General features: G+C 36.7%; 1 protein-coding gene across 5 annotated transcripts in view; it reads left to right on the plus strand.

Annotated features, from left to right (window-relative positions):
* Positions 1–14,601, plus strand: part of LOC143256264 (serine/threonine-protein kinase unc-51-like) — a 43,765-nt gene that overhangs the window by 18,924 nt on the left and 10,240 nt on the right. For 2 of the 5 annotated variants that reach the window (XM_076513241.1, XM_076513242.1), the window contains exon 3: positions 4,267–4,317. In XM_076513241.1, coding sequence (XP_076369356.1) covers positions 4,267–4,317 — 51 coding nt within the window. Of the gene's footprint in view, positions 1–4,266; positions 4,318–4,755; positions 5,217–11,192; positions 11,850–13,428; positions 13,729–14,601 lie in introns of those variants that run through there. The other 3 variants (XM_076513243.1, XM_076513240.1, XM_076513244.1) reach the window with 3 other exon arrangements.

A 14,601-nucleotide genomic window follows, 5' to 3' on the forward strand; every position in this document is an offset into this window, starting at 1 on the left:
ATCTGAGGGTCTTGGGCTCGAATCCCCGTCAAACCAAACATGCTCACCCTTTCAACCGTGGGTGCGTTATAACGATACTGTCAACCCCACTATTTGTTGGTAAAGAGTAGCCCAAGAGTTGTCGGTGGATGGTGATGACTAGCTGCCTTCCCTCTAGTTTTTCTCTGTTAAATTAGGGACGGCTAGTGCAGATAGCCCTCATGTAGCTTTGCGCGAAATTCAAAAACCAAACCTTTTCAATTAATAAAAACATATAGCAGCTACTTGGTGGTGGTCACAAGTTCTCCACATATGAGCTGATCACTCTGTCAACATGTTTTCTTAGTCTGCATAAAAAAATCTCACTCACCCAAATAGTTGTTTTCTTAACTTTAGTTGTTTTTTTTACGTTTAAAAGTTAATTGTTATAACAACGGCTTGTTTCAATATATTGTTAATGTTTAGTTCATGCACAGGAGTCCTAAAGGTTATTCCTGATAATCCAACAACGCTGGATTATCCTAAGATAAGAAGAAGAGATTAAGAGAAACGTTTTAAGATAAATATCGCTACGTAACAAGGTCCTCACAATATGAGGCAACAGTGATAAAATGTTGTTGTCAAACATGAAACTGTTTGTAAACAGCCGAGATCGGGTGATTCGCGCTCAGCCAGTGTTTCGCAAGGTCAACCAGCTGTGGTGAACTCTTTCTTTGAAAGGGAGTGAAAGGGCTGCTCTTGGCAGTCGGAGAAAGTGGGTCATGGTAAATGTAACTAATTTAGTGAACCATGTTAACCGTGAACCACGAGGTTAAATGATGAAATGTTCCATTAATATCAGAAGCATGCGACAAGGCTTCCTTGAAATGGTCGAACAGCTGCGTTTCGTGTGCGTAAATTAATATAGAAAAACATCGACAACTTATCGTATGACTTTGGGGACTGAAGTAGTCATGGAAACTGTCATAGGAATGTAAATTAAGTTTGTGCTTTGAATATTATAAATAAAGAATATAACATATTTTTCACATTAAATTATACGACAAGATTCACTGAATCAGCCACTAGAAGGTTCTGTACTTAAATAAAATAAAACTAATTATAAAAACTTTATAACATCAGTAGTGTTACCAGTTGTTGCCCTGTCTAAAAGAACGTAAAGTGTCTCCCTCTATTTTCCTCTGCGTTGTCTTACATTCTTACAAAAAAATTCCACCTTAGAGCTAAGATGTCTTGCCGTTAAGCTAAAAAAACCAGCTCTAGACCAAAAGATTAGATCACTGTCAATACACCTTTAGTTGTGAATAATGAGTAGAGTATGAACTTTAGATCATAAATATGACGAAAATATATGTTAGAACAAGAGAAGCTCTAATGAGGTTTGCACTCCAAGATGATGTATATACTGAATAATTAATCTTTGTTCCTATTAACCTCGACACAATTTGTTGGTCTAACATATTTATTAAAATACTTCTACCATCTGTTTACTTATTTTTACATTTTTTTGTGCTTTCCTGGTGACGAGAAACCAATACGAGCTGTCTTGAATACATTTTTCTTCTGCATTGCTTTAACATTGTTTCTAACCTAACTATGTTGATACAACATTCCCACATTATAGGTGTCACCCTGTTTATTGTTTTTTCTAAGATGATTCTCTACAATATGAAAGTAATGGAGTTTGATGACATGAGTTATTTTGTTTATTTTATCTATTTGGAGTGAGAACACACAAGTTGATAAAACACAAATAACAAAACTAGTATCTGTTTATTAGATGTGAAGGAAGGTATGTCAGTCTAGTACTAGTTGGAGGTAGCACCGGAAAAGTTGATAAAACACAAATAACAAAACTAGTATCTGTTTATTAGACATGAAGGAAGGTATGTCAGTCTAGTACTAGTTGGAGGTAGCACCAGAAAAGTTGATAAAACACAAATAATAAAACCAGTATCTGTTTATTAGACATGAAGGAAGGTATGTCAGTCTAGTACTAGTTGGAGGTAGCACCAGAAAAGTTGATAAAACACAAATAACAAAACTAGTATCTGTTTATTAGACATGAAGGAAGGTATGTCAGTGTAGTACTAGTTGGAGGTAGCACCAGAAAAGTTGATAAAACACAAATAACAAAACTAGTATCTGTTTATTAGACATGAAGGAAGGTATGTCAGTCTAGTACTAGTTGGAGGTAGCACCAGAAAAGTTGATAAAACACAAATAATAAAACCAGTATCTGTTTATTAGACATGAAGGAAGGTATGTCAGTCTAGTACTAGTTGGAGGTAGCACCAGAAAAGTTGATAAAACACAAATAATAAAACCAGTATCTGTTTATTAGACATGAAGGAAGGTATGTCAGTCTAGTACTAGTTGGAGGTAGCACCAGAAAAGTTGATAAAACACAAATAACAAAACTAGTATCTGTTTATTAGACATGAAGGAAGGTATGTCAGTCTAGTACTAGTTGGAGGTAGCACCAGAAAAGTTGATAAAACACAAATAACAAAACCAGTATCTGTTTATTAGATGTGAAGGAAGGTATGTCAGTCTAGTACTAGTTGGAGGTAGCACCAGAAAAGTTGATAAAACACAAATAACAAAACTAATATCTGTTTATTAGACATGAAGGAAGGTATGTCAGTCTAGTACTAGTTGGAGGTAGCACCAGAAAAGTTGATAAAACACAAATAACAAAACCAGTATCTGTTTATTAGATGTGAAGGAAGGTATGTCAGTCTAGTACTAGTTGGAGGTAGCACCAGAAAAGTTGATAAAACACAAATAACAAAACTAGTATCTGTTTATTAGACATGAAGGAAGGTATGTCAGTCTAGTACTAGTTGGAGGTAGCACCAGAAAAGTTGATAAAACACAAATAATAAAACTAGTATCTGTTTATTAGACATGAAGAAAGGTCTGATCTATCTTTGTAAATTGTTGAAGTTATCGGGTTTCTTAAATTCACCCTAAATATGTAACATACAATTCATCTTTGTAAATTGTTGAAGTTATCGGGTTTCTTAAAGTCGCCCTAGACATGTAACATACAATCCATCTTTGGAAATTGTTGAAGTTATTGGGTTTGTTAAATTCACCCTACATATGTAACATACAATCTATCTTTGTTAAATTCACCCTACATATGTAACATACAATCTATCTTTGTAAATTGTTGAAGTTATTGGGTTTGTTAAATTCACCCTACATATGTAACATACAATCTATCTTTGTTAAATTCACCCTACATATGTAACATACAATCTATCTTTGTTAAATTCACCCTACATATGTAACATACAATTCATCTTTGTAAATTGTTGAAGTTATTGGGTTTGTTAAATTCACCCTACATATGTAACATACAATTTAAAGGAGTGTATTGCTGATAAACTTGTAAATTTTGCCCTTGAACATCGATATAGAGGGAGTGGCTTTTACGCTCGTTGATTTGGAAGATGTGAAAATTATAGTATTACATCATATTTAAAGGACCTGGGACAACCTCACCTGTGAGGTTAAGGAAGTGGGTAGCAAATGTTACCAGGGCGTATATTGTTCTGAGGATAAGTCTAGTAGAGTAGGTAGCGTTGATTTCTATTTAAACTGACTAGATTAGTATACTGCGTTTAGCACAGAAACGTTTTCAGTAAATGTTATTGAATATACTATTTAATTAATTGTTTTGCTGTAAGCTGTTAAACGCATGATTATTGTAAAATATATTCGTCATTAAGCCTAATAAATAAAACAATTGTCACCATAAATGGTAACTTTAAGTAGTAAATTCTGGTTTTAAAAAGAATTATTATATGTTAAATATAATTCAATTTATTTTATGAATTACAGTCTTTTGTTTGTGAACACAGAACATATATTTTTAAGTCAAAGAAAATGAATTTTTTATTGTGGTTTTAAAAAATAATTTGATTTTATTTTAAATTATTACAACTAGAATTTCTGAGGATAGAATAGTATGTCATGTAAAGGTCACATTTTTATTGGTTGTTTTCGCAGTAAATATCATCAGGAAAATTCCACGACATCCAGTGTATTAAAAATATCCTTCACACATCACATACTCAACGATGCCTACCGAAATCTATTGATATTAAGCAGAAAATTTAATATTATTGAAATTATGTTGCTTATTGATATAAATTAAAACATTTTTCATTCTTGATTAATTTTATATTTCATCTACTAAACTGGGAAAGAGCTGTTTTAAAAATGTTGTATTTTTGTAGATTGATTATGATGAAACTTAGAACGATTTTCTTTCAGGAACTGGCCGAGTTACATCACGAAAATGTTGTCGCACTTTTGGAATGTAAGGTACGATTTTAAAAATCAAAAAGAAATTTAAAACTAACTTGTAAAATAGACCAATAGTTAGAGAAACACGTCATTAAGCAAGTTTGAACGAACAATGGTAATTTGTATTCCACTGATTTTTGATGACATTGTATTAAATATATTAACGTAAGTTATATGTGTATATATATTGAGTCAAAATAATCACATTAAGTATTGTGTGTTAAGGGTAGTAACTTGAAGACTATTAAATTAGTCAAATTAATGTCATTTGACGACTAAATATACGCAAACTTTAGTCATGGTTTTCAGTAAGAGTTCGATCTGTGTGAGTATTAGTGAAATTTTAGGCTATTAAATTTGTAATTTCCTTAAAAGTAACGAATAAAAAAACAATTTTCTATTAAATCTAAATTTAAGATTGACAGTTACAACATCATATTTATCCCTCACTCCCAGTGCTTCACAACCGAGTACGATTGGATCGAACACTCGAATCGCAATATGAGAGTCGTGGGATTAAAACCCTTTCCGGAGGATGCTCGCCCTTTTAACGTTGAGGGCTTATAATCTATACCTTTCGCACTTTTCGCTGGTTAGCGGTTTGAGGAGTTGACTAGTTGCCTTCTCTCTATCACTACTAAATCAGGACGTCTAGCGCAGATAGCTTCCGAGAGGCTTTGCGCGAAGTTCAAGAAATAAACTAGCAAGCAACTGAGCTCGTTTTGTTTTTCAATGTTATGTGTGGACGTCAAGATTAAAACGAAAAGAATTCCAATTGCTGTCATTATTTCCTGTAGAAACGCAAGAACATTCAAGGTAAAAAAGAAAACTTAACTCAAAAAATAGTTGTTTGAAATATCAAAGCTAGTAATTATTTAGACGTAATGTTCCAGAAAGAGGTGTGCAGGACTGGCGGGCGAAACGTTAGAGGGACTTGCTGGCTCTTCAACTTCAGTGAAGAAACTTCAATCTGTTGACATATTGGATGAAACATCCACATCCCAACACAGTGAACTCCTCTTACATTCAAAGGCAATTGGGGATACACCTATTGAGGTTACTCCCCGTGTTACTTTGAATTCTTCACGAGGAGTCATTGTTGAGAGGGATTTGAAGAACATCCCAGAGTCAGATTCTCGCTGGTTTCTCCACCCAAGGAGTTTCTGCAGTGACAGGTATCTCTACTCACAAAGATAGAATTATGATGCCGACCAATGTTCTCATTTTAACATTTACATCATCACGTCCACCTACACCTTTGTGAACATTAACTGAAACAAGATGGAAAATTACGATTTTTTTCACTTTTTTGCGTTTTATTTCTTATAATTCAAAAATTACTCGCAAATTAATACATGATATGACCACTTTTCGTAAGTATCCCACACTCTCGCACCACATCGCTTTCCAACAGGCCCGTGCACGTTCTTTGCCGGTAAGTCGTCAAAGCCAGAAGAAATCTTGGATTAAGTTTACAACCAGCATATTTTCTACTACCAGTTCCAAAGTCACATGGGACAAGATTCAAAAGGTCAGTGGAAATATAATTCTGTCCCCCCTTGGTCTTACTCAGATGGCCAGGAAGTAGCTGATACTCTAGGTGAAAGCTATTTTTGGGTATTTAGCACTTCTTCTTCTTCCTCAACCTTCTTAGTCACCAAAACTCGAACAGAGAGATCACCTCTTTCCTTTCGAGCTGACTATCTCTCTGACTATAATCGTCCCTTTACACTGGTGGAACACAAAGTGGCCCTTCATTGGTCAAGCAGTACATCAGTCGGACCTGATGATGAACACTATGAAATGCTGCACCATTTATCTCTTGCTTCTCTTCTGATTGTTTTTTAACTGGATCTTGCAGGAGAATATCTTTCCTGATGCCTGGCGCCAGGCTATTGTCCTACCTTTCTCTAAGCCTGGGAAGTATCCCAAGATTCCTTCAAACTACTGTCCTGTTGCTTCGACGAGCTGTCTCTGTAAGAACTTAGAGAGGATGGTTAATGCTCATCATGTTTTGTTCCTCGAATCAACCAACCTCCTCTCGCTCACCCAGTGTGGGTTGCGACGACAGCGCTTCAACATGGACCACCTGAATCGACTTGAAACATCAATCAGAGGAGCCTTTCTCAAACGACAACATCTTGTATCAATATTCTTTAACATTGAGGAGGCTTATGATACAACATGGAGGTGTGGTATTTTGCGAGACCTCCATATATACGGTTTACGTGGCCATTTGCCCATTTTTATATAATTTTTTTAATGGGCAGGCGATTCCAAGTTCGTGTGGATTCGACACTTTCCCGTTCTTTTCTGTAGGAATTTGGAGTCCCTCAAGGTTGTGTTTTGAGTGTCACACTTTTCAGTATAAAAATTAATGCCATCACTGAACAATTCCCTCTCACTGTTGTAAAAGAGCTCTATGTTGACTTTCCTGTCAGTCATCGAACATGAGGTATATTGAGAGGCAGCTACAGACTGCCCTCAATTGTTTACTGAAGTGAACCACAGCACATAGCTTTACCTTCTCTCTCTCTATAATCGTTTGCATATACTTTTGCCATCAACAGAGTTTTTTACCCTGATCCTGAACTCTATATCGGTGAAGTTGTGCTGCCTGTGGTCTCTGAGACTAAGTTCTTGGGGCTTATCTTTGACTGTAAGCTAACCTTTATATACCACACATCAAGCAGCTATGGGTCAAATCTACAAGAGCACTGAAGATCCTCTGTGTCCTCTCTTCCACTACCTGGGGAGCAGATCGATGTTCTATGTTAAAGATATATCGTGCTCTTATTCGAACGAAACTCGACTATGGTTCACTGGTCTATGGCTCTACCAGACTATCGGCTTTAAAGATGCTAGACCCCATTCATCATCAAGGACTTTTAGCTCTGCACTTCCCCAGTTCAGAACTTATACATAGTCTCATGAACCTTCTTTGCACCTCTGCCGTTTGCAACTGTCTTTACTATATGCTTTGATACTTCGTTCCTTACCAAAGCATCCCTCCTGGGGTTGTATTTTCCTTCCTCGGTGGGCCATTCTTTTTCAGACAAGATGATCTGCCATTGCTCCTTTTGACCTTTGTATCCAGGCGCAGTTGGATGAATTGGGTCTGTTATTGGATAACGTTGCTGTAACCACTGGTCAGCCCATCCCACCGAGTCTTATTACAGTCCCCCAAATGTGAGCTATCTTTACGTCATCTGAGTAAAGCAGACACCCCTCATTGGAAATACTGTCTGCTATTTGCTGAACATCTTTCGAACCATCCTTCCATTCCTATTTATACAGATGGTTCGAAATCAGGTGACTGTGTGGGCTCTGCCATGGTTTGTTGTGGTTTGGTGGTTGTGCGCAGAATCCTCTCTACAGTTTCTGTGTTCACTGCTGAACTGTATGCCATTTCTCTTGCCCTGGATCAAGCTAAGTAGTACTCAAATTGCACTATTTATACTGACTCGCTTAGTTCTATACTGGCCACGGAATCGCTTTACGTTAGTTCGCACCCTGTTCTCGCCGATATTTAAAACTGACTGACATATTTCTCTTTAACACCTACTTTTGGATACCGGGTCACGTTGATATTTGCGGGAACGAGCTCATTGACACTGCAGCTAAATTTATCTACTGACACTATCACTGCTGTGCCTGTTCCATATATAGATTATGGTCCTGTATACAAGGCTCGGCTCCGTCCCAATTAGCAGTCGACTTGGAAGTGAGCAATGTGAAAACAAGCTTTTCCAAGTAAAACTCCATATTGGACTTTGGCCGTCTTGTTACTGTAAGGATCGGAAAGAGGAGGTTGTTCCAACTGGACTACACATTGGTCAGTTTTTGAACTCATCGTTTTCTTTTATCTGGGACTGATGCACCAGTGTGTGGTCAGTGTGATACTCAGGTCAAAATAAGCCACACGTTACTGTCTTGCCGTCGTTATGACTCTCTACGGCCCCCCAGTGGCTCAGCGTTATGTCTGCGGGCTGACAACGCTAAAAACCGGGTTTCGATACCCGTGGTGGGCAAAGCACAGATAGCCCATTGTGTAGCTTTGTGCTTGATACAAAAAACAAACAAAACAGACTCTCAACGACAGCACCATTTTAAACATGTTCTGTCCTCAGGTTTATACATAACGTTACAGTGTTATTGGTGATGGTGACACTGTCCACCTTAGAAATGTTTTTAGTTTTTTAAAGGCCATTAATCTTTTCAATGCGATTTACGTTTATTAATTTATACATTAAAACTTTTTTAATGTGGTTCCCTTTTAAAAATCAAAGTCCATCTAGTTCGGTTTGAAATTAGAAAATGGCCGTAATGTCAGGTAACTCTGAACCTGGACTGGAAAGACCAACTTCAGGTGACTGATGGTGGTTTTTGTACTTACCTGTTAGTCTTCCTATCGAGTTATAATTATGCTACAGAAAGTCTTTTACAACTTATATTAGTGTAGTTTTTCTCTTAACGTTGTAGACTAGATGTAAACATTGATTTTATGCTATTTATGTTTTTTTAAACTTTTTGTATCACCATAATTCCCTTTTATAAATTTTACTAATTTTATTTTAATTTTAACTTTTTACCGGTTGTTTGACGCAGACAGCCAAGTTGCTTTGTGCTACAGTGTAAGACACTACACCAACCAACCTGAAAAACTCCACATTAGAATAAAACCCACTAAACGAAAATTAATTTTCTATGTAATCCCTTCATCACCGAAATTCCGGTATTAGATTCACAAATATTAAAGTATATAAAACATTAGAGTCCGGTTTAAGTATTAATACCAATTATACAATATATTTGCTAAAAGAAGTAAATACGGTTTGTTTCACTTTTTAATAAAAATCCTTCACTTTAGCAACAGCAAGAACTGAAGATAATATTGCTTAGAAGGCGTGATTAGGGTTAACTTACTTTGTATGTCAGTCACAACTCTTCAGCACTAGCTGTTACTGGTGCTTTAAGTATATTGTATACAAATTCCGGGTATACTGCATTAAAGTTTACTTTTAATGAGCATGTTTAATCCGGTTCATACTGGTATTTCCATAAACCGATGGTATCACGCGGCCAGAAAAACTGAGAAACTGTAGTCGACGGCCCAATTTTCTGTTTCAAAACCGCGCTAAATCGAAAATTGCTATTACGACTGGCTGTGCGGATAAGAAGAATACAAAACTGATATGAAAATCGCTTTTAAACGAAAACGCATCAGTAGAAAGCGCGCTAGACGAGGTGGTGTTGGTACACAGAATCACAAATAGCCAACAATAGATGGAATATTTCTTAGGTGTTCCAGGAAACAAAAGCATTACTTATTGGTTATTAAATTTAATAACGTCTCTAGTATACACGTGATTGAAGTGGAATAGTTTCTTACAACCTATAGATGAAATTATTTTTCTAGATGCACACTTTAACACAAATGTGACCTACATATTTATTACTCCTTTAGATGTATTAAAGGCTGTGGCCGACCTACATGGGGATAAAAAGAAACTTATTTTCTGTAAATCTTATTTACCTTTACAAGAATGTCTACTATCATTGTGGACCAACATAGGTGTTGAATGAAGAATTTCAAATCATTTATCGAGCGATAAGAATCGCATATTTGTCGTTATTTTCGTCCACTTGGTAAAAGTGACAACTTTTTCATTACTAGCAGTGGTATAGAAAAGTTATAGAGTGGGGGTACTTAGCTAGACGTGCATATTTTACAACGAAGTATTGAGAATCTTCTAAACGTAGCTCAGTCTACGGAGGGGCCTTCTACCTTCTCCCCCCTAAAATTATTATAATAATGCACGACCCTTGGTTCCGACTCTTATGAGTAATAAACAATAACAAGTTTGAGTAATGAATCTAGGAAATGACAAACGGTAACATATTTATCGAGCACTCGACTTGCAGTCTGAGAGTGAAAGTCGGGGTCGAATTCGGGTCATCGTACGCGCCTTTCCTTTTGGCCGTGAGGACGTTATAATGATGTGATAACTCCCACTATTTGTAGTTCAAAGAGTAACTCAAGAGTTTGCGATGGACAGTGTTTACTAGTTGTCTTCTCTGTAGTATATTACTGCTAAATTAAGGGCAGATAACCCTCGTGTAGTTTTTCGGGAAACTCAAACCAAACCAGATAATCAAACGTTTGTCTTCGATTAATCCGTACATTAAATGTTAAACAGTAATATGTTTGTATAATCATATACATCTGTTACGGAGATGTTAAGGTTCAAGGGAGATTCGAAGGAAACTATTAAATTAACTTGGACAATGATAAATGATATAGATTCACACTAAATGAATTAGTATATGTACCTATATTGGTGGAATGTACATTTGAAACCTTAACGTATGGCTCGATGTTTGAAGTTCCTGTGAGAATAATGGAGACGTTGATAACTTTGTGTACAGGTTTAATACGTTTTCATATCTAGCCGAGTACGCTTTGCTTTGTGTGTGTGTACAGGTTTAATACGTTTTCATATCTAGCCGAGTACGCTTTGCTTTCTGTGTGTGTACGGGACTAAAGAAGCTAAATCGACATTAGAATATTTTTGTCTTCCCAGTTAGTAAGTCGAAAATGGAGTTACAACTGGGGTTTCGTCTCGGTAAGTGAGTCGATATTATCACTTGTTTATTCTTTTGGTTAATAAGTGTTATTTACGTCAGTACCAAATTGGACCCGTAACTGTCAATAGAGTTGGTTTTTTACAACCTTAACATTTAAGTCCTTTGATTTTCAGTTCTGAATGTTGAAAGTTATCAGTTTCTAAGTTACGTTTTTTTAAAACAAGTACCTGATACAAAGGGTACCTAGTGACTAACCTCGTTGAAGAATGAAATTTAAACTCGAGAACTCGTTCTTGTGAGTGTAGAAGGAGCCCACGCTGTTTAAAAGGGTTGTTTGGAATGAAGCCCCACTGAAGAGCTGACGTCATCCTTCGTGGATTTGGAATGGACACTATTAGTATTGTAACTTAACAATATTTGGATACCAACCGACGCATGCTTACCATAAATTTACGTATATATTATTTAGAAGTATAAAAATCATTAGGTTTTAGTGACCTACTGACTGGCTTCGAACGTCGATGTCTCAGGCCAAAACACATTCCGCATCTTGAGACATCTGTACTCCTGCCCATACCTCATTGGCTGGCTTCGTTAAATTTGTTATATTTCTGTTTTAGCTACTCTGCCTTCCAAATTTTAAAGTAATAAAATACATGAAAACTAGCTAGACAACATCATTCGCCACCAACCCTTGAGATGATTTAGTTCAATAGTGTGCTGTGATTGTCACTGTTAAAACGCTCCCACGGGCCACGGTGTTTTTCTTATTTATATTGGCGATAACAAGGTGTGAACCATGGAACCTCGGATCGATAGTACACGCTAACACTGGACCACGCTGAGCTCAGAGCACGACAGTACACGCTGACACTGGACCACGCTGAGCTCAGAGCACGACAGTACACGCTGACACTGGACCACGCTGAGCTCAGAGCACGACAGTACACGCTGACACTGGACCACGCTGAGCTCAGAGCACGACAGTACACGCTCACACTGGACCACGCTGAGCTCAGAGCACGACAGTACACGCTGACACTGGACCACGCTGAGCTCAGAGCACGACAGTACACGCTGACACTGGACCACGCTGAGCTCAGAGCACGACAGTGCACGCTGACACTGGACCACGCTGAGCTGAGGGCACGACAGTACATGCTGACCCTGGACCACGCTGAGCTGAGGGCACGACAGTACACGCTAACACTGGACCACTCTGAGTTCAGAGCACTTTGAAATGCAGTTCAAACTATCGAGTGAGATAAGTTTCATATACAACAAAGCTTTTATAAGTTTTCATAACGTAGGTGTGATAAACACAACTGAACAGCGCCAGGAACATGTTTAACATAAAATCATATAACACAACCGAATCCTGTCGTGAGGTAAAAACGGTCACATATTTGAGAATGTGACCATTATGTACCAGTGAATCAACTGATATTATGGAAGGAAAACATGAGAGTTGAACCACGGGCCCAGTGAACACAAGTGCAGTTTTAAAACCGTACACGTGTGGGTAGCGAAAGCTCAAATAAGTGTTTATACATTGAGTGTAGCATCAACTTAGTTGTAGTTGGCCCTGTTAAGACAGTTCAGGAACAACAGACCATACACTTTACCTGAACTTAGAAGTAATTGTTGTGAGAAGCTAGTGACGTATTTAACAAAACAAGATACAACGTAACAAAGGCTTATCTTGTAATTTTTAGAAACAGTTTGTTTTTGTTTTTGAACTTTTGTAACTCTGTAGTAACGTAACAACACATTTCAGCCAAGAACTTCTGAAATATGTGGTTTTACCTAATACCACAATTTAAAACAAGAAATGTTGTATTCGAGTCACTACTAATCTTGGAACCGACATTAAAGTAAACTGTTTTCAGTAATTATGATTCATTTTCAGTCAACATTTCGCCCGCATTTACAAATTAGCAGCTCCGTTGTTAATATAACGCAGCTCTAACTAGGTGTACTTCCGCAGGACCCTGGAAAGTGTCATATTTGAAGAGTTAATAAAACCAAAATTATCAGTAACAAATATTTTTATTTTTTGCTTTTTGAAGCCCATACGTTGTGCTGTTTCATGGCTTACAGGGTGCGTAATTCTTCTCGTGATCCATGGCATGCGCATGTTTTACTGTCATCACGACAGTACAAATTGGAACGTTAATCGTCCCTGATATGACGTCATTTTAGCATTTATTGACCGACAGACAAACAATGCACTACTGTATAGTGGTGAAAGTGGTTAAAACAAGTTAACCCTCCAGACGGCCTTTGTGGGGTAATTTCTTCTTACCGTTGTTAATTAACACAAATATTACTAATTATGTCAGAAAACATTACGCCCTGATTTAGCAACTTTGGTATAAACCACGTATCTTCCCTTTTTACACAAAAGAACTGTAATGACTTCTAAGTAAAATTAATTTACACTACCTTCATTAATTAAGACCGAATCTCATGAGATGTTATTAGGCTTATGATTTAAAATATTTATCATAAGGGTATATCACATAAATTTTGTCCTTGTAGTTATTAAAAATCCTCGAGCGAAAGTGAAGTAAAGTCTGTCGTAATATCTTAACCACAACACATCTACTACATCCAGTGCCGACGAGGTCTTTCCTCAATAAGGGATTTTTAAAAGCTAGTCAGTGACAGTTTTCATGGACAAGAGTTGTCAGTGCATGAGTCAGGTTAAATAAATGAATTTTTATGCTCATCAGATTTATTTACATAAAGTGTTTTATGGTGAATGCATTTTGTGTTTTAAAAATAATGTTTATGTATATAGCATTTTAAAACTGACTTGTATTATTGAAACGAGATAAAAGAAATAAAAAAAACGGAAAAGTTTAATGACTGCTATTAACTTGTGCTGAAATTAAATAAGGTTTAGTTATAGGATGTAGTTAGCCCTACTTGAAATTAAATAAGGTTTAGTTATAGGATGTAGTTAGTCCTACTTACGATTAAGGCCACATTAAATTCTTAAAACGTGTCTTTAAAGGGTGTCTTTACATTACTTTGTTGAATATTAAAAGTAAGTTTAATCTGGAAACTCTCAGAGTTGGTTTTGAATGTATCGTTTCGAGACAAGGTTTTATTTGTTAACTGATACATTTTTAAATAAAATGCAACATCCTCAAGTCTCCATACCAGCTGGTACTAAGGTCTACCTGCTGGTAGTAAATTCAGTATATATTAATAAAGTAACATTCTGATCATTGTCAGTTAACAGATTACCAGCCTTTTATGTGTTTGCTATCACCTTTTATGTTTAGCTTTGAATTTTAATACGAACGATTTCACCTGTGATTCGGTAAGGAAGGTGGAAGCAATACTATAGTCAGCAGTAGGATAAGTAGACAGGAACACTTTGAAAGCAGCTACAGACTTAATATTATACTCGGCTTGCTTCACAGTATCTACCAAGGTTGTTCTAACCGGTTCCAGAATACTTCTGTGTTTCATTTGAAGACTTGTATGTTTCATGTTATTAGCCATTAAGCTCGTGATGCGCTAACTGTTGTCAGTCCAGCGCTGAAAAAGTCCGATAAATACTTTAATTTTAGCCAAGAGAAATGCCCAAAAACTTCCAGTTTTAGTAACATGGGATTGGATAGGCTTTTTTTTGTTGTGTTTTCAACAAAAATATTCATCACTGTCTCGTGAGAGCCTGTTGAAATATTTATAAATTAAAAA

Source organism: Tachypleus tridentatus, chromosome 7, assembly GCF_004210375.1.
Source record: "Tachypleus tridentatus isolate NWPU-2018 chromosome 7, ASM421037v1, whole genome shotgun sequence".
NCBI lineage: Eukaryota > Metazoa > Arthropoda > Merostomata > Xiphosura > Limulidae > Tachypleus > Tachypleus tridentatus.